Source organism: Solenopsis invicta, chromosome 8 (assembly GCF_016802725.1).
Source record: "Solenopsis invicta isolate M01_SB chromosome 8, UNIL_Sinv_3.0, whole genome shotgun sequence".
In the NCBI taxonomy this organism is placed as follows: domain Eukaryota; kingdom Metazoa; phylum Arthropoda; class Insecta; order Hymenoptera; family Formicidae; genus Solenopsis; species Solenopsis invicta.
In genome coordinates, this window is record NC_052671.1 from 22,013,053 (window position 1) to 22,034,842 (window position 21,790).

Below are 21,790 nucleotides of genomic sequence, written 5' to 3' on the forward strand. Positions count from 1 at the left end.
GTCATGGTAAATTTTTATTGCAAATATATATTTATTTGTGTTCATGGGAAATTTTAATTTAATTAATAATAAAAGAGCATTTTTAATTTCCTTAATTTTTTACAAACCATGGTACTATGCCGCTTGCAATCGCTCTTTCGTAACAATATTAAAGATGCTAGAAATATTTTATAGTCATTTTCTCGAGAATGTCTGAATAGTGGATCCTGAGGTTTTACTGTAATAAATGTATGAGTGAATACTAAACACCCATAAAATTTTATTAAAATCGGTGACCAGAGACTGGCGGGTTTCCTTTGTTAGTTTAACTTATTTATACAGAGTACTTATGCCACTCTTTTTCTCAGCAATGATGGTTACCAAAAGTTAGAAAAAAATTTCATTACTAGAATCTATTTCAACTATATAACGGTAGCATTTTGTTTTTTCAAAAACTATCGAAATTAAATAGATTAAACCTGGTCTAATCCTTCAGATTAAATCTGAAATTTTTTATGAAAACATAAATCGAATAAAATATCGTTGGGTTTTTTAAAAACAAGCATCTTTTGCTTAAACTTTTTTCTATATCACTTACAGTTTGACAACTTGAGTAAAATCAGGAAACGTCAGATTATGAATACCGAATAAGAATGTAGCGAATATGTTTGTAAACAAAATTTTCTATATTTTAAGCATATGCTTGAATTTTTCTTTAACGCTTTTGTTGATCAGTGTGCATTATCAAACACAGATATACATATATACATATACATATATATATATATATATATATATATATATATATAGTCTGATACACCCTCTATAAAGTAATAATCGCATCCCCTCTCGTATACAAATAAAACACGTTATACTAACAAGTAATAAAAAAATAAGCAGGAAAATCCTGTGCCATTCAAACTTCAAAACAATGAGATATTAATAAGTCTATGAATAAGCATGTATCCGTAAGAAAACACTCCAACGCATTTATCATTACTATGTAACAAGATAAAGATATGCTCTACAAACGACACAATTAGGTTCCAAATACACAAAATGCAAAACATAAGATTGTTAGATCAATAAGTAATATGATAAATTTATGCTGAAAGCTAATGAGACAATGGGTCATATGCGGTCTTATGCTGTATGTATGCTATACAATGCATTTTGTATATTATAACTTTTATACTCAGTTGACAAAACGTGTCTAAGCAAAATTACACAACTCTGTGATTGTTTATGATACTGACAACTTGTGTCACATATTTGTCTTTAACAATTTCAAATATATCAAAACTGAAGTAACATGTAGATATAACAATGTATATATGTACTACTAGTAGTTCAATGGCAAGATACCATCAAGTTGTCTCGCATTGTCAGTAATATAACATCGTATAATCTTATAAATTATTGTGGTAATATAATTACAACAGCACTTTTGATAATAATTTCAAAATTGCCGGCAAGTTACTATCTAAAATTTTCATATCCTAAAGCATCAATTTGCTAACAAATGCGGACTCAGTTGCTGCAATTTTGACCGTAACAAAAATTAGGATTGCGAGCAACATATCAGCGGCAATACAGACACGTTGTTATCTGAATAATTGCATTCCTGCGTAATCAGTGCTGTTTACAAACAACTCTTCACATGCTTAGCAATGGCGAATATTAGTATTCATATCGCTTAGTTGCATTTAGAAGGTTGTCACAACAAATAAATTTTAAAATTTTATGATTTTTCTATGTTTTCCAGACAATAGTGGAAAATTTTCCACAATCAATTTCATTTTTCTAAAAAAAAAGCATCAAAAACGGATTGCCTATCAATTGTTATATCCATTTGCTGCTTCTGAGAATACTAAAACTCTCATCAAAACAGACCATGACACGATCAAACTCATTGATTCGTTGCTCCAACTTTTCATAAAAATATATTACTAATTTTAAGTCATAATTAATAATATATGATATTTTAATGCAATCAAGCTTCTAACTGCAATTTGTAATAAAAAAACAACACCAAATAATCTCGGTTCGGTGAACTTCATCCTTTAATAAATATATACCTAATCTATATATTGATGTAATATTGCAGGTTGATAGTTTCTATCTATTAAAACTCGGAAATTTTTTTTGTATTAGAAGTAGGCTCTCTGGACGCTAAAATATCGTTTCCCAAGACAAAAATTTCATCTGGCTCGTCTAAAATTCTTGAAATACTTTTTCCAATCAGAGGATTAAAGCTAATAACAAGCTTTTTAAAATGTAATGTAAATAAGCAAATTTCGTAGGAGTATCTCCTTAGATACAATCCTTTCTCTATATTTATTTTCTTAAACTCATTAAGGCTGCTTTTTCCATGTTGCTTAAATTAATCTCTTTGTAGCACAAGATACAATAAACAAAATTTTTTTCTTTCAGATTTCTTAATAATATTATTGAACATAGGGTCTTGTAATCAATCATCTTGAAACATTTCTTATTTGCCATTGTCATAGGTTCTTCAATAACACGGAAATTTCTTTTAATATCTCTAATTCAATGCCACATTCATCAGTTTACTTTCAGTGATTATGTTGCTTACTTATGAATCGGCACCTACATTCAGGGTGTACCAGTAGAATCCGGACAAATCCATTGTGAGTTTTCAGAATCATTTATTTTAATAAAAAATAACAATCGTATAAAAAATATTGTTATATTTAGGTTAAAGCATTCCTGAAAAACAATTTTATTCTATATTAGCCCCCCTCTACTTCGATGACCGCTTCAATTTTGGGCCGGAAGCGCGCGCATGCCTTTGTCAAAAATTTCTTCACCATACACGCGAACGATGCCTCAATAGCGGCTTTCAGCGATGCAACGTTAGGATGTCGAGTCTTGTTGGAGTGTCCCTCAAACACGCAGCACACGAAATAATCCAGTGGATAAAGTCCAGGCTGTTAGCACGCCAAAATGCCTTACTCCGACAAATTTTCATGTTTCTTTTCTGAAGAGCCGATTCTGCACTAAGTGACCGTCTAAGAATCTTCTTCGGACCCTTTGAAAGTTGTATAGCGATGAATAATGTCGTAAACTGTTGATTTCGGGTAGTCGGAGAACTTTACAATATTATTCCGGACACGGTACGTCCCGCGCAAAGATTTGTAACAAGCACGGCTCTCTGGTTATATTCTGGACACTGCTTAACCAGCTCGGCCATGACAAAATTATGTTTTTGTTCCCAATGGATAAGGCTTACTTGAATGCTATCTAATTGCCGGCTCACAAATTATTATATGGCAAAAATTTTAATTTAAAAATTGTCCGGATTCTACTGGTACACCCAGTCATATATTTGTCAAATATATAAGACCTGTTCTTTTTAGCCAAACTGCACTAGTTCACAGTTTAAATTTTTCCCTTCACGTTAAAAAAAGAAAAATAAATTTTGAACCAGTGCAGCCAGTTCAGCTAAAAAGAACAGGTCTATAGTCGACAATTTAGGCACGCGGCAAAATTCCAGACTTATGTTATTTTCCTAAGATTTTTCATGAATTATAATTTTCATAACTTTTCCAGATCAGTGACAATCCTGATTTGTCTATGGGTCGGGATATGCGCTCATTTGGCAATGTCTGACTAATATCCATAGTCGATTCTTATATTTAAAATCGTCTTAAGATGTCAACCAATCACAGAACTGTATAAATATCTTAAGCTATCACTTAAAATAGTTTTGACAGATTGACAATGAGATATTGTCGTGCATGTCATTTTGTTATTATGTGTTTTATTGTGAATATATGACTTGTCTCGTATTTACCAAATATGTAAAAATGGACTCAAATAAAGTTTCTTTAAATTTTATACATAAAAGCACATTTTTCACTCCTTTCAATAGCTATCCGTGTGTTTTCCTGTCTAAATAGGCGTCATTTGATGTGCTTTTTACTATTTACTGACTGCTAGGCGGAAAAAGGATAGTCTTGACTCATTTTTACAAGTGTTTTAAAGCCATCTAATTAGTCTGTTTTATTCAAATTGACTTTATTTAGAAATAGCACGTCGGACAAAATTACGTGTCATTTCACGCAATTTCTTGCTTCTAACGTCACGACTTCAATATGGCCGCGGCGAGTACTCAGGAGCATTAATACATTATTTATATACAATATTAATGTCAGCATCATTTCTTCAAAATAACTCATATTATTGCAAAAACTAAATTATATCATAAATAAAATTTTGCAACACCAAATAATAAGGTCAACCATCTTGGCTTACTGACTCATTACTGTAACATTTAGAGGTTATACATTCATTAGTGGTGATACATATGATACATATTATGTGGTACATATGATTCATATTATGCGTGTTTTATTCATAGTTATACGTTATTTTCAAATTTCAGAAGGTGCACATCCTCAGAAATAATATTTTCTCAAAACTCACACATTAAAGATCAATTTTTTCCTAAATTATACGATGAACTAATTATATTTTATGGTCTATAAATTCGTTAAAAAATTTAGTTTACATTAATGTTTTTTTGTTGTTAGTATAAAAGATATTATGATAAATAAAGGTCAATGTGTGCACCGTTCGCCATAAAAATGTGTCACGGACAATTCCATAATAATTTTGTTAAAAATGGTAAACTAATTTCAAATTTTACGCAAAGGAACAAAATACATTAATGAGCATCTTAGTAAAATATTACAATAATGGTGTTACTTTCACAATTTTTTTATATACTCTTTAACTTGCTCTATTTGACCATGAAAGGTGATGCGAGTATTATTATCAGTGCTGACAAAAAGTATTTAAAATACAAGATACAAGTTATAAACATATAAGAGTTGTAAACAAAAAAGATTGCTATTTCAAACACTTTTTGCTCTGATTACCGTTCACCCTACATAAGAATATTATTACATATACATATATATATAATTTCCACAAGAACTAATTGAGTCCAAAGATTCTTAATTTTTTTCTTTTAAATAGATCCTTAAAATATGAATCAAAACTTATAACTTTAATTTTATACCTATTATACATCTAGATGAAAAAATACCATATTTATAAAATGTTTTAAAAATGAAAAGTTTCTTGTTTTCTAAAACTTTTTAGACTTGTATGGTTTGTAAAAAAAAAAAAACTCTTTCTGTTACCTTTGAATAAAAAAAATTATATTTATTTTATAATATATAAAATATATACCTATCTATTATAAATATAAAAGTAGTAACATACCCATACATCAGCTCTTGGACCATCATAATGCTTTCCTTCAAAAATTTCAGGTGCAGCATACGGCGGTGAACCACACCACGTACTAAGTGGAACACCAGGTGTATATTCATTACTAAAGCCAAAATCAGCAAGTTTTATATTATTGTCTGCATCAAGTAACAAATTTTCAGCCTAAAAAAGAAGAGATAAAGGCTAATTATGTGCACATAACAATATACATACAATTTGTAATAAATTTTATTAACAATTAAAATCGTAGAACATTCATTTTTGATATAACACAACAGCTAGACCTTAAGATCTCGATGAACTACTCTTTGTTGATGCAGATAACGAACGGCAAGTACAATCTGACGGAAAATTCTTCGTGCTTCTGGCTCTGGCATTCTACCATTTCGAACAAGATGATCAAATATTTCACCTCCAGGAGCATATTCTGTCACTAAATATATCATTTTCTCCGTTTCCATTACTTGGTACAGTCTTATAATGTGTGGATGCCGTAACCTTTTCATTATGTGTACTTCACGAAAAATTTTTGCTAAGTTTTCCTCGTTTAGTTTAGTTTTATCTATTATTTTTATAGCAACCTGTAACAATATAAACATATCAATATAACTTAATATTTTAAAATAAGTGATATACAAAAATTTTCAGTCAAAAAGTTTTTAGTTAATAATTTTTTAAAAACAGTATATAGAAAGACTAATAATAATTATAAAAACAAATAAGGAGTGAAACAAATAATATAAACAAAACAATTTTTTTTAATCATATATTTATTTAACAAATTAAAAGTTAAAAGTCCCCAATTATTTTGTTACATAAAAGAAACAATATAACTTAAAATATACCATATTTGAAATTGTTAGACTATACTTTTATTAATAGAAAAAAACCAATACTAGCACTCCATTTTATTTTTGCATAATATTTCTTAAAAGCTAACAATAAAACTTTAAAAACATAAATACAACTAAAAAGTGTCTTCTATCAGATGGTATAGCAGCCTTATAAAACTATTTCATATTTTATTAAAATTAATGTTTTTGCAACATAAGTCAAAAAGAGTCTGAAAAATTGAGCCTTAAAAGTAATATCTTGGGCCAGCAATAACAGAATTGGACATGGCCTCGTAGAGAATGAATTAACTATAAAATAAATTGATAAAACAATAAAATACATTTTTATGTATTAAACAACAAAGTTTATAAAATTAAAAGGCTAGAATTAAACCTTTCTACTTTATACGTATTTTTGGCATTTTAATGAATCACGTCCAACACTATTTTTCCTAACTGAAGGTATTAAAAAAAATGAGTAAATATTTATAAAACATCTTTCAACATTGTAGTTGAAGATTTTATAATTATTGTCTATTCTTACGAAGAGATGTTCCGTTTTAAGCTGCATAGCAATTTTATACTTCAAACCGCATTTTACGAGGAAAGAAAAAAATATAAACAATTTTAGGAAATTACGAACCCAACAAACAAAAATGGATTCAAAATATTAAAAATAAATAAAAATAGGTTTAAAATTCAAAAATTTGGATTCGACAATGATCATACGAATCCATTTCTATCCAATTAAAGAGTAAGAATTCTTTGAAATCATAATCCATAAAGTAAGATTGAAATTAAGAGATTTCTATTTTTTACAATCCAAAAAAGTTATGTGGGTCATATAAATCACGAAACAAGATTAAAATAAAGTGATTCTTATTTTTTCAATCTAAAAGAAATTTTCGCAAATCATCCAATCTAGTTTAGTCCATAATATAGGATTAAAATGATTTAATTGCTGTATTTTAATCCAAAACGTATTCAAATAAATTAAAACGGATTACAAATTTTCAATTTATTTCCGTTTACTGAAAACATGCAAAATAATCTAATATTATGAATAATATATTCACCATTGTTTCAACTATGCAATTTGAAAGCAAAAATCGTATAAATTTTATTTTTATTTTTCAAAAATTTGTTTTTATATAGAAAAAACAATTTATAAAAACTATAATGCATACATTCATGTATGCATTATGGGTTTTTTCAATTTCTTCAATTATCTGACTAGACAGATGTATTTATCAATACAATAATATTATTAATACAGTGCAATGTTTAATTTCCGAGAAATATAGAAATGCCGCACAGGAGGGACTAGTATTGGTGACTTTCCTTTGATAATCACGTTTTACAACAATAAAATGGCGGAGAAACATAGATTCAATTTAAAATATATTAAAATTTTCAAAATAATTTAAAAATTATGAAAAAAATTACACATTGTTCTATATTGAAAGTAGTACAAAAAATTTGGCACAATTTTTACCTGGATCAAAGATTATTTTAAGTTGAAATCTACTGTTATGGAAATGTATTAAGAAATAATAATAAAAAACTGAATTTCTTATATAATATTGTAAGAATTCAAAATAATTTATGTAAAATTTTATTGCAATGCAAACATTACTTGTCCCGTAAATAAATAAAATTTATTTATTTATTTACAGAACAAATTTAGAATTGCAACAAATATTGCATAAACCAATTAAATACTTAATTTTTAGCTATCTCACGGTATCACATTGACTCTTATATACAGCTTTATTTTTTGTTTTTCAAAATTCATAAAATTTGAATGTTTTGCAAATCGCAACGTACGGGCCGAGCAAAAGTTATAAACATTTACGTACAAAAAAGCACCAATAGCGCAATATTAGCAATATAACAAATAAATATTTAACTTTATTTATAGACACTTTATTAGAACAATGCCACACCAAATGACAACGAAAATTTACATTCGTTTATATATACAGGGTGGCCATAAAGTTCTGGGATAGTAAAATATCTCGTAAATTAAGCATTTTAGGAAAAAATATTTCAGACAAAAGTTGTAGGGTTTCAAAAGATCCATTTACTGATATTATCAGTTTGATCTTGGATAGCGTTGCTAAGGTCAGATCAAAATCACATTAACTTTTGTAAATGGAACATCCTCTTTTTGATTCCAGAAACTAATAGCTGGTGTCGAGACCTTTCTAAAACACTACAAGAAAGTTTATTTCATTGAGTACTTTCCAAGTTGTGAGACTTGAAAACTATAGTGTACTGTAACTTTCAAGCGTCACAGCTCAGCAAGTATTTAACAAAAATAAACTTTCTTGTAGTGTTTTGGAAAAGTCTCAAAATAAGCTACAAGAATATGCAATAAAGATACAATGTTAGAGTATCGGTAGTTTCCTAATTAAAGGGTATTGGCACTTCCCTAACGTTCTATATTTTTTATTACATTTTTTTTGTAGTCGATTTTGAGAGCTTTCCAAAATACTATAAATAAGTTTATTTTCGTTAAGAACTTTCCGAGTTATGACGCTTAAAAGTTACAGTACACCGTAGATTTCAAGCCTTACAACTCGAAAAGTACATACTCAACGAAAATTAACTTTCTTGTAGGGTTTTGGAAAGCTCTTGACACCAGCTATTAGATTCTGGAATCAAAAATAAGGTGTTTCATTTAAAAAAGTTAATGTAATTTCGATCTGACCTTGGCGACACTATCCAAGGTCAAACTGATATAATCGGTAAATAGATCTTTTGAAACCCTACAACTTTGTCTGAAACATTTTTTCCTAAAATGCTTAGTTTTCGAGATATTTCACCGTATCGGAACTTTATAAACACCCTGTATATATAAACATTTACGCATTGAACTATACTCTAACTGAAATGGGCACTGGCCGCCAAAAAACATGACGAGAGAGAGCCATTTCGAAGGGCCACCTCTCTTTGTCAGTACAGTCACGTTAAAAAGTTTTGCAGTACCGGCACATGAGGATTAGATAAACGAGCAACTCAAGTACATAAATAAAATTTTTCTTTTATATTTAACACTGTCTGTAAAAGTTAATTTCTTCCTCGTTTCCACGAATTCCGTTACATGCTGTATCAACATGAAAACAAAAAAGAAATTTAACTTTTGAGTAGGAATATAAAGTGAACGCTGACGCATGCGCAGAGGACGCTTAAAAAAAGAGAGGTGGCCCCTCGCATCATGCTATTTCTATCACGTTTTTCTCTTACGGACGTAATATAGCAGTGCCCATTCCAGTTAGAGTATAGTTCAATGCATTTGCGTCAAAACATACGTATTGCGGGACAAAAGTAGTAAAAATCGCATTCCTTCCTATCTACATTTTCATCGAAGGATTTCAAACATCTCACAAATGATGGAAATTATAGAATCAAAATCAAAAATGTCGATATTCAAAAATGATCAACGCAAGTTTCGTTTCTCAAGTACCGTATTCGTTAGACTTGGCCGCCTGTGACTTTTTCCCATTCCTAAAACTCAAATTACCACTTCGTACAAAGTGTTTTGAGTTGAAGCTGTAAAAAAAAATTTGCTGAAGAAGTTGAAGACTATCCTCATTACCTTACGAAGTATTTTAAAGAATGGGTAAAGCATTGTACACGTGTAGGTTGCAAAAAATTGGAATCATTTCGAAAAAAACAAAATATAATATCACTTTATATACTTTATTTAACACATTTATTTCCAGGTACTTTTTGAACAGAAGGTATAAACAAGATTTTTATAATTCTCTACGTATATAAATAATACCTCAATTTTATGTTAATACCTCAAAGTTCAAGTGAAGATAAAGAAGACACGCCAATACTTTAAGTATTTTTAGTTTCGAATAAAAATAGTCTTTCAAATAGTGTTCCAAACTATTGTAAAATATCTCCTTAAATTATAATCATTAACATGTTAAAATATTTTATGGCACGCACGCACGCACGCACGCACGCACGCACGCACGCACGCACGCACGCACGCACGCACGCACGCGCGCACGCACATTATTCTTTTAATGTATAAAAACAAACATCTCCAAGATATTTTTGTAATATTATCTCTGATCTTCTTAACTTCAAATAAATCAATTTCTTCACATAACATTTCTTAAACTATGTTTTCTCTATCATACTCCATCATACAGTTAGAATTTAATATCTGATATCATTTCTCATAAAAATTGGGCATTATAACTGTTTTATCACTTTCAAATATATTAATATTTAATTTATTAAAAAAGCACTTTTTTAATTTTTAGTGATATAATATTAATGCTCTTTAGCAACAGCATTAACATTTTTTTTCTAATATAATTTTGTATAATACATAATATAAACGATATTTATGTTCATATCTACAATAACTACTTTTTTTTAATTGTTTGCGCCATTATATTATCTAATACTCTGTAAATATTTTTTAAAAACATGTATACGTATACACGGTGATTATTAATAAATATCTCCACTTTTTACCATAAGAACCTGATTTACCGACAGATATGTATTTCTAACATATTATTATATTAGAAATTACAAACACGTGCTCCTACGGTAAAAAGTGGGGACATTCATTAATAATCATCCTGTATGTATATATACATATACACACATATACAGTGCCCGCCAAAAGTTCAAGAACATCTAAATAATTTTTGAACAAATTTAGATAGCAAGTTGAAATTTGGAGAGGTTATATAGGATCATGAAACTTATTTACTAATCTTATCAGTTTGACCTTGGATGGCATCGCCAAGGTCACATCAAAATAACATTAACTTTTTTAAATCAAACACCCTATTTTTTCCAAAACCCTACGAGAAAGTTTATTTTCGTTGAGTACTTTCCGAGTTGTGAGGCTTGAAAGCTACAGTGTACTGTAATTTTCAAGCGTCATAACTCGGAAAATACTTAACAAAAATAAACTTTCTTGTAAGATTTTGGCAAGCTCTTGACACCAACTATTAGATTCTGGAATCAAAAATAAAATGTTTCATGTAAAAAAATTAATGTGATTTCAATATGACTTTGGCGACGCCATCCAAAATCAAACTGATAAGATCAGTAAATAGCTTTCATGATCCTATATGACTTCTCCAAATTTCAACTTTCTCTCTAGATTCGTTCAAAAGTTATGAGAGTGTATCCAGACTTTTGTCCCACTCTGTTTATATATATATATATATATATATATATATATACAATCGAAAATACAAATGGTAAAATTATAAAATATTTGATATATATATATATATATCAAATATTTTATAATTTTACCATTTGTATTTTCGATTTTCATAAAAAAAAAATAAAATAAAAATAAAATAATAATAATGCCGTAAAAAGACTATCCATATTCAACATTTTCCATCTTTCACGATTTTCTTCTATATTTTAATTTAATGCATATTGAGCTCTATTATCTACAATCAACTATAATATAATATAAACAATTCTTGTTATCTAGTATATGATATTGTTTACATTAAAGTCCTTGTATACATCAAATAAACAAAGTAAGTTAAAACTTTTGCATGTAAGTTAAACATTTTCAAAGAAAACATACCAAACTACAAATAGTATTTGTATAAAATTTTATTTTTTTTCACCTACATAATATTTAATTATGAGAATTCATATAATGCAGGGTTTCCCAAATTTATGTAGTGTGACACATTTTTTAAAATGATAAACATCCGCGAGCCTTCAGGCTTTAGAGATTATCAAAAAATTGAAAAAGAAAATAGAATAAATTGATTATTTATTTATACCTTACTTCTATTTTTTTACCTTTTTTTATTGAATATAATTTCATAAATCTATTTCCTAAAATTTGTTGGTAGGAAGATTTAAAAATATGCTTAATTTTTTTTATTTCCGAAAGTATTTTTGATGTTGCTTTAAAGAATATTTTTATATACAAGGAGTTTAATAATTAGATAGTTTATTTCGAAATTTAGTTTCAACTCCTACCAATAACTGAATCATTTTTCGTGACCTACCAAAAACTGATTTGCAAATTATACTTAAGAATCCTTGATGTAATGTTTAAACATACATGTATTGTTACATTATATACTTATATTTAAGGGAAAAAATAAAATTATAAAATTATGAAGCAAAACGATTTCTTGGTTATTTCTTTTTCTCATTAAATAAACATATTTAAATTCATGCTTTATTTTTTTTATAAGCTATAAATTTCTTCTAATCAAGTTCTTTCTACAAATTTAACCCTGTTTCGATGTACACCATATGATGTATTTCTTTTCTTTGGAATACTGCAAACACTGGAATAAACAACGATCTATATCCCTTTCTTAGAAAAAGTTTAACGTTTAGGGAACAAGCCTGATATACCGGCATCAATTCAAGCATTGAACAAGAACATTTTAGAAAACTATCTTTATAAGATACGCATTACCTTTTCATGTATAAAGTGAGTACTTTTTTTACGAGTACATCTGTAATCTTTTTCTGTATTTACAATTAATTTTTGTTTATATTATAGAAAGAATTTCACGAAAAATTTATTAAATTATTAAAAAAAATCAACTTAAAACGATAATTTTAAGCTAAAATGCAAGAAAATGTCTACTATTTCCATTGAATGTTATAAATATTAAAAAATTTTTTTGTAAACTTTATAAATTTTAAGTTTTTATATTATTTTAATAGTAAAATGCATTTTTTAACATCCAATATACCTTCAATTTTATACTCAATTGTAAATTGTAAATACATGTTAAAACGTGTTATTTTCAGATAAATAATTTAACTGTTTGAACAGCCAACACTTACATCTTTTATAGTTTGGAATATCCACTTTAAAGTATAACAGTATTTTTCTAAAGTCATTTTTCTTTCAAAATTATAAACTTTTAAATAACAAAAAGTCGGAAACAGGCTCAGAAGAATAAAAAATTCAAACAATATATTAAGGAGTCATGCAAAGTCTTCAAGCAAAAAATTTACCGGTTTATTTCTTAATTCCACATTAATGAATTTCGATCGAGTCATCTACAGTGTTTAACGTAATTTGACTCACAATAATTAAAATATAATGATGCCATTTAACAAAGGTTGACCATCGTTGTTGCGCAAATTATTTCAATGCATAACATTGTAATTTGATAGTCTAATCGTTGTCTATGTATTAAAATACTTTGTGGCAGTTATCGTATGTCTAATTGTAATTAAATTGTGTCGTCCATAATTACAAGAATACTGAGATTATCGTTATGAAATCGACAAGAAAAATGTGTTCAGAAGCATGGTTAAAATATAAACTTTTATATGAAAACGTACATTTCTCTGATCTTATCGTGTTATAATCGATTAAAACATTAATATATAATTTTTTTTTTAATATTAAGTATAATTATCAATGCTAATTAAACACGATTGTTAGAGCGTGAAATAAATAATAATCATTCGACATATAAATTAGATGCAATATATTGAAATACGTATACAGGCAATTCAATACTAAATTTGGATCCTCTTCAGTGTGAACAATAATTAAGTTTGATATATTCGAAGATGATAATGAATGTCGTTTCTCTTCCTAACGATCTGCGGTGGAAGATACACTTCCTCTTTTTTTTCTTAATAGTTAGAAAGCCAACAGTGTTTCTTAAAACAAATAAACTAAGGTGTTATTTAAGTTCTTTATAAATATTTTCCTAAAGTTTCGACTTAAAAGGTGTAAAAATAAACAATTTATTTTCTTTGTTTTGATTATTGCTTACAACACCTAATGCGGCTCTCGAGCTCGTTTATTCTTCTTTATTTTGTGTTAGTACATTGTTGAACCTTTCTCATATCATGTTTAAAAATAAAAAAATTAAAACATTTTAAAAAAACAGGCGTATGTCAGGTTAAACGTAAATTGAAAACTTTAAATACTTTTTTCTCGAAACCGTGTTTTTCAAAACGGTACCCAAAATATTTCGAGAACGAATAAATAGATCGGATTCGGATTTTTTTCTATTTATTTAGCATAAAAATATGCAGTCATAAAGGATTTTTTTGTTTAATCTTAGTTATTTTTAATAGCCAAAAAAATGATTAAATTTTAGATGATAATTCGGACACTTAAATTCAGATATTCAGATATTCAGAGATTCAGCGCCATTTTATAATAAATGTGAATTTTTAAAATTGGCTACGACAAATACTAGATTTAAATGTATATTTAAGAATGTACTGCATTTTTGTAGTTTGGATAAACTATAAGATTCTATAATAGGTACCGTAAACAGCTACAGTAGCTAATATACCTGATGCCTACAGCGCGGCAATATCTCTTCAATTTTTTAATATCTTTTAATTAAAAAATTACATTTTATTAACAAAACTATATATAAAACAATAGTACAAATCCCGATTCGATTCCTTTAATCCGTTTGGAGAAAAAAATTCATGAATATTTTTGGTGTCTTTAGGTGTATGTAATGTCTTAAAAACGTACTATAGTCCAATTAAATGCAACTTTTGAAAATCCTGCAAAAAATCCTGGAAAAATTCCAACTAAATCTTGTTCTAGATGAACAGACCCCTACAATTTAAGAGTTCTAATGACCAATTTGAATGCCTAAAATCTTGCTAAAATAGATCTTGAACTCAAAATTTTGTCATTTTTCCTCTTTCTTTGGGCTGTATTTTTTAAGACGTATATCATAGACAAATAAATGATTGCATCACGTTCAACAACCAAAAAAACATATAATACTATACTTGAAACCTCGGATTAAGCCTTAAAAGACATTTTTGAACACGTATTAAAGGATATCAAAAATTTAATTTAAAAATTGTTTATTAGCGATCTCTAAATCTTAATATTTTTTTATAAAAATTTAGGAGTGTTGTTTTGGAATGAAATGGAAGATTTTAAGCTGAGAAACCTTTTGAGCTGATAGAAAAACTATTTTTCTTGACAGTATAATATATACATTCTATTATTTGTGTGTGCGTGTATGTACATACATACATACAGCCTTAATCAAAATTACATCTTATATTCTTTAAATATTTTGAACTGAGAGGATTTAAACAAAAATTTAAATGTAAATTATTATTTGTTTTAAAAACCCTATAAATTTATGTATAATATCATTAATTTAAAATAATACAAATAAAAAAATTTCAGATAAATGAAATAGATATAGGTGCCTTATAATTTTAGCCAAAAATGTATATAATACATATGTGTACGCATATAAATTATGAGAAATTGGCACAAATAAAAAATATATAAATTTAAACATAAAAATACCAATGCAGAGCAAGACATCATTATTTATGTGTGACAAAGTATATTAATTTTAAAAAATGAACTTTAATTTATGGCTAATAGATCTGAACATTTTTCCTCAATACCATGATTTTGATATATTATACAATCTTTTATCATATTTGTTAGGATTTCATCCCGCGTTTTTATCATCAGGCGACCGTAGCGCCTGAACGGCGAACCATGCTGTTCGCCCTCTGAGCCTTACGCTCTCTTACATACATGAACCACGCTCTGCTACTCTCGCTACACTTGTACGCGCACACGATAATAAAGCTAACGTCCTAAGATCTGTATCTCGTCGTCTCAGTTGCCTCGTCCCCCGCCTATTCTCAACAATATTGTATATATTTTTTAAAAAGATTTCCAAAATCTATGTTTTATATAAAAAAATTCAAAAAAAGTTAAATACAATATATTTTGTTGTAAATTTTTTAAAGTTGACAAATTTAAAATAATAGAATTAGTAGAACAGAGAATAGAAATTAAATCATGTTTGTATTTTAATAAAAATTATACAGAAATTTTTTAAAAAACCTCATATTTAATTATAAATATCATAATTTTAATCTTTAATCTTATTAACACAATATAATCTTACTAACACAAAAATTTCTTTTAAAGAATAAAAGTTTTAATAACATATGTATTTAATTTCAATTACACCAAACTCCAATACGTTAGACATATAATTATAACATGGTAAAATATTGCAAGACGTTTTTACTAACATTTTATAAAATAATTTTTGGATTTTCCAAAATACCAAATAAGATTAAAGAATTTTCTAATGCAAATTTAAAATAAATGTTTTTATTATATGCGCTTTTTAATGTTTCTCAATCATACAATTACAAAGAAAGACAATTTAGACTGTAAATATTAAATTTGAAGAAAAAAATTAATAAAAATAAAAATAAAAAATTAATTAATTAAATAATGTAAAACAATCAGTTCACAATATACTGATCTAGCTCATCAGAAATACATAATTCAAAAGGTAATAAGCGCCAGATATACCGATATATAATTTCAAATAATAAAAAATATATAGTTAGTATTCAACTTTTATATACATATACAGGGTGCGTCAGCAAAATCTAGAGAAAATTTAATTTAAATTTCCCGCTGCATTTGATTGTAGTAGTAGATATGTGTTGATGGTTGAAGAAAGCAATGTTTGTATATATATATATATATACACATATATGTATATATAAATATATATGTATATATATATATATATATATATATACACATATATGTATATATAAATATATATGTATATATATATATTAAATAAAAATCATGTGTAAATTGAACAATATATATTACGAAATTATGTCCTACAAGATTAGAGTAACCTTGTAAAATTTTCAACTACAATATTGATAGATGTTTCATGACATTTTTCAAGTACTTTAAGAAAGGGAAAAAAGTGTCTGATGGGGCATCCAAAAAACTATTAAAAAAACCCAAAACAATCGCATTCTGATGTTAAAAAAATGTGATTTTTTGCTGAATTGAATATGTCTCCCCCCCCCCCTATCGACTTCTCTCCTTTGTATGGCTGCATTAATGTATGTGCAGGTAGGCCCAGAACATTTCATAATTTGTATTCGTTAATAACATAGCAATACTCCTAATAAAAATTATCCTTAGCAAAAAATAAACCAAAAGTCAAATTATTTTTCCATATAATAATTTTTAAAAAATATTCTGTCAAGAAATTTTTAACTATTTTTTCCATTAATACTCAATAACCGGGTACCCATTGTATAGTTTAGTATACAGCCCTATACAGCTATACAGTTGTTAGCTATTAAGCCTTTTTTGCATTATATTTTAAAGAATTTCCGAGTAATACAAATTTTAGTACCTAAAATTTTAATGCTGAAAAAATAGATTTTAATACACTCAATATCTCACGCGTATTACCAGTACTCAGTGAGCAATCGACATAAACAGACTATGTTCACTATTATTCTGCATGTAATTGAGTTTTTGTGCTGTTTTTTATTAATTCATAATATATGCAAAAAAGATTATCAATATAAAGAAGTTGTTATTGCCAATACAGTTTACAAAGTAATGTTATTTGTACTAGGTATAAAAAATAGTTCTTTATTCATTAGTATCAGGCAAAATATGTCTATTATTCACTAATAGAACTAATGTTTATTTTAGATTAAATGACAAAAATATTTAAAGTTCCCTAATAGGCACATGGTGCAAATATATAATAAATATGTCATGAATTAATATCAATCTTGCAATTATTACCCTACAGCTTGTATCAGACTAAAAATTGAGATTCGAATTTATTCAATTGAAAGAAAAAAAATTTTAAGTTTAGTGAACTTTATTTTGATTGATCCAAATTTCAATCAATTTCAATTGATATGGATTAGATACACCATAATACAACAGTTTTGCCAAAATAAATTTTTAAAAATATTTATCAAAACTTAAATTAATTCAAATTTGTGGTATAAAATTTTATTATGATTATTACGACTATTTCAAAAATTAATTCTTTATTCTAAATTTTATGCTAAATGTATAATATTTTATGTTGCAATATTTCTACATTATAATTTAGAAATAATTATTTATTATTTTAAGCATGTATATGGATTATTTATATTTCTAAAGGTTTTACGTTAAAAAAACCAGAAAAAATGATGGTTTTATAAATAATGTAAATATTATGTAATCTGCCTTAATATACTCTAATATTTATTTAATAATATAATCGTCATTATTTTCTATAATAGTCGTCTACTTATTTAATGTTTAATTTCTTTTACGAAAAAGCTAATTAACTTTAATTCGAAATAAAGCGATTCGACTTCACTTGCTTTTACAAAACTTTTTCCTTGTAAGAAATGCTTCAGTGATCAGAAAAGATAATTCAATAGGACAAATACGCTGAAAAAATACTTTCAATCCTAATTTTCTAATTTTTTTATTACACTTGTTTCTTTATATGCAGTCAAACATTACATCATGATACAGATATCAAAGTAGATTAGCTTCTTTGAAACAAGAATTAAAAAATTAATAAATAAGTGAACGTACATCATAGAAAATAATGTTCATGATGGCGATTATATTATTAAATATAATAAATTATAACAAACGTTTATATTATAAAAACAATGTTACTTTTCGTTCTCTAATACATAATATAGCTAAAACATTTATCTCAATTATAAAACAATTTCTTTCCAAATTTAATTTTTCAAATGTAGTAAGATGATTTATATCATTATCGTTTTGCCAAAATACAATTTTGAAATTAATTGAACAGTTATTAATATTATAAAAAAAATAAATACTTCTACATTTATTTTTGTAAATATATTTACATAATTGCAGATTATAACTTTTACATTAAATATCGTCATATAATTTCATAAATGTTTGCCTGCCGCGATTATTACTAAAAACTATCTATCAATTCTTCAGATAAATAAACAGTGAAAAAGATTAAATTCCTGATGTTAGTGCAATATATTATAGTTCCAAATATACTGACACACTAAATAAAGCATTATTTTTATCAGAGTAGTTTTTTTCCAAATAATAATATGTTAGCAATATAACAATAATATGCCAGCAAATTTGATTATTGCTGTAAAGAAAATTCCTACTATGTTTTTAAGCTTAGTATCTAATATTGTGATTTATCAATTATAATATAATAAGAAGAGAAAAACAGAAATGCAACAGAAATAAAATACATCTTCGTCATGATCTTCGTCTATTCGTTTTTTAAGACATTTCTAACAATTAAAGAAACTGTGGAATGTATTTGACTATTTATTTTTATTAATATAATTTGCAATACACATTTGCAACACATGCTCTTGGCAGGTTTGGCTGTCTAAGTTTATTTCGAATAAAAATTCTCCAATTGTTGTTTCATTTTTTTCATATTTGTGCAAGAAATTAATAGTGAAATCCACATACATCTTAAATATATGTCCTAAGGAGTACATTTAACATTATGCTATTCAATTTTACAAGATTTTTGTTAAAAATACAAAACTAAAAACGAGATAAAATTATTCTCTGCCAAAACAAGGATAAGAATCTGAGGCGTCATAACAAAATTTGTATAAAAATATAAAATTTTTTACTTCCAATACCCTTTCCTGTGCGGTCAATTAATTTCATAAAAAAATGTACATAAATATTCCCAGATAACAACATGTATCTAAACAAAATCTCATAAATCTTTGATTGAATGATGCTGACAATATGATTTGCTTTACATTTGTCTTCGCCATTTCATATACGCCAACATTGAAGCAACATGCAGGCCACATGCATACATGTATTGCCAGTAGTTTGACAACAAGATAGCAGCATTAAAGTGCATTATCAGCAATACAACATTGTATGTTTCTATAACTTATTATAGCAGCATAAAGGTAAAACCACAAATTTTGATAATTTTAAAGTTGCTGACATGTTGCTATCCAAAGTGGTCATAAAGGTATGTATTTGTCAACAAATGTGTACTTAGTTGTGCAATTCTGATAGCAACATATGATATGATTGCGAGCAACATGCTAGTAACAATACAGACACATTGCTATGTGGATTAGTATAAAGCCAGATAACAAAGTATATCTAGGCAAAACTGTGCAAATCTGTAACTACTTATGATAATGGCAACTTGCCTTATATTTGTTTTCAACAATTTCAAATATACCAACATTCAAACAACATGCAGGTAACAATGTATGTAAGTATATGTGCGTGTGCGTGCGTGCGTGCGTGCGTGCGTGCGTGCGTGCGTGCGTGCGTGCGTGCGTGCGTGCGTGCGTGCGTGCGTGCGTGCGTGCGTGCGTGCGTGCGTGCGTGCGTGCGTGCGTGCGTGCGTGCGTGCGTGCGTGCGTGCGTGCGTGCGTGCGTGCGTGCGTGCGTGCGTGCGTGCGTGCGTGCGTGCGTGCGTGCGTGCGTGCGTGCGTGCGTGCGTGCGTGCGTGCGTGCGTGCGTGCGTGCGTGCGTGCGTGCGTGCGTGCGTGCGTGCGTGCGTGCGTGCGTGCGTGCGTGCGTGCGTGCGTGCGTGCGTGCGTGCGTGCGTGCGTGCGTGCGTGCGTGCGTGCGTGCGTGCGTGCGTGCGTGCGTGCGTGCGTGCGTGCGTGCGTGTGTACACATACATATATATGTATATGTATATTTATATGTATATAAAATATATGTTTGTACACACACACACACACACGCACACGCACACATACGTATATGTCTGGCATATACAAAAACATTTTGAGCTTTATGGAGGTTGATCGTATATTTCGGAGACCAAAAAGTCCTCAATATATGCAATTAACCTCAAATTTTTGTGAGACCTATCCCCCAAGTATTAAAAGTCTGTGAAGTATGCATTAGCCGAAGACAATGTCCTTATTAAATGCTTGGTGTATATATATATATATATATGTATATACAGGATGTCCCGTAACGCTTCATAAACATTTCAGGGAGCAAAAGAAGGTGAAATTTTGAACTAAAAGTTCCATTGCCAATTTTGGCTGAGATCATTATTTACCAAGTTAGTAACGGTTAAAGTTGATCAATCAGATTGCGCACAGCTGAAACACTCAGAAGCGTAACGTGCCGTGGGGCTCCTCACATTTACTGGAAACATTTTCCGGATTAAAATTTTATTCTAATTCATCATATTAATAAATAAAACAATCATTCAATAAATGGGTAAATAAATAATCAAATAAACAGGTAACTGAGTAAGAATAAATTACAATTGGATATTTATCCAATTTTTGATTATTTTTTATTCTTATTTATTATTTATTTATTTGTTTAATTTAATTATTTAATTCATTTGTTCATTCAGTTACTTAATTTCCGTGGCTAAGTTAGTAGCGATGAAAAAAAATTAACTACGAGATTTTTGTCATGGTCATAAAAGAAGATTATTAGAAAAAAACAATAACAAAATAAATTGTATAATAAATAATTTGTTACACATCTTCAAAAAACGTTTTGACATGTATCACACATGATTATTTCGTTTTATTGTCGTAGAAACCGATAAAGCTATCCGTTTTTATTTAAAATCAGTTTTTTAAGAAACTGTTTAATTCGTTTGAAGAAAAACTGTTTAACAAATTGCTTGTAAACAATTGATTTTAAATATTTCTTGTTAGCATCCTAATATTGTATGTACATTACTTGTACGTAATAACGTACAATTCTATCTTTTCCTTATAATTCTATCAACGTTATTAACGTACAATTCTATCTTTTTTTTTCATAATCACGTTATTATTTTAAATCAAAGTTAAAATTTACAAATACGTAATTAATTAAATTCTCAATTGTCACTTTCATCTTATCGTTACACAGTAAACAATTT

At 27.9% G+C, this 21,790-nt stretch overlaps 1 protein-coding gene across 2 annotated transcripts in view; it reads right to left on the reverse strand.

Annotated features, from left to right (window-relative positions):
• LOC105199871 (serine/threonine-protein kinase SIK3) overlaps positions 1-21,790 on the reverse strand; it is an 81,984-nt gene that overhangs the window by 57,464 nt on the left and 2,730 nt on the right. For both annotated transcript variants that reach the window (XM_026135992.2, XM_026135993.2), the window contains exons 2-3: positions 5,526-5,822; positions 5,233-5,403 (exon numbers count right to left, since the gene is read on the reverse strand). In XM_026135992.2, coding sequence (XP_025991777.1) covers positions 5,233-5,403; positions 5,526-5,822 — 468 coding nt within the window. The remainder of the gene's footprint in view (positions 1-5,232; positions 5,404-5,525; positions 5,823-21,790) is intronic.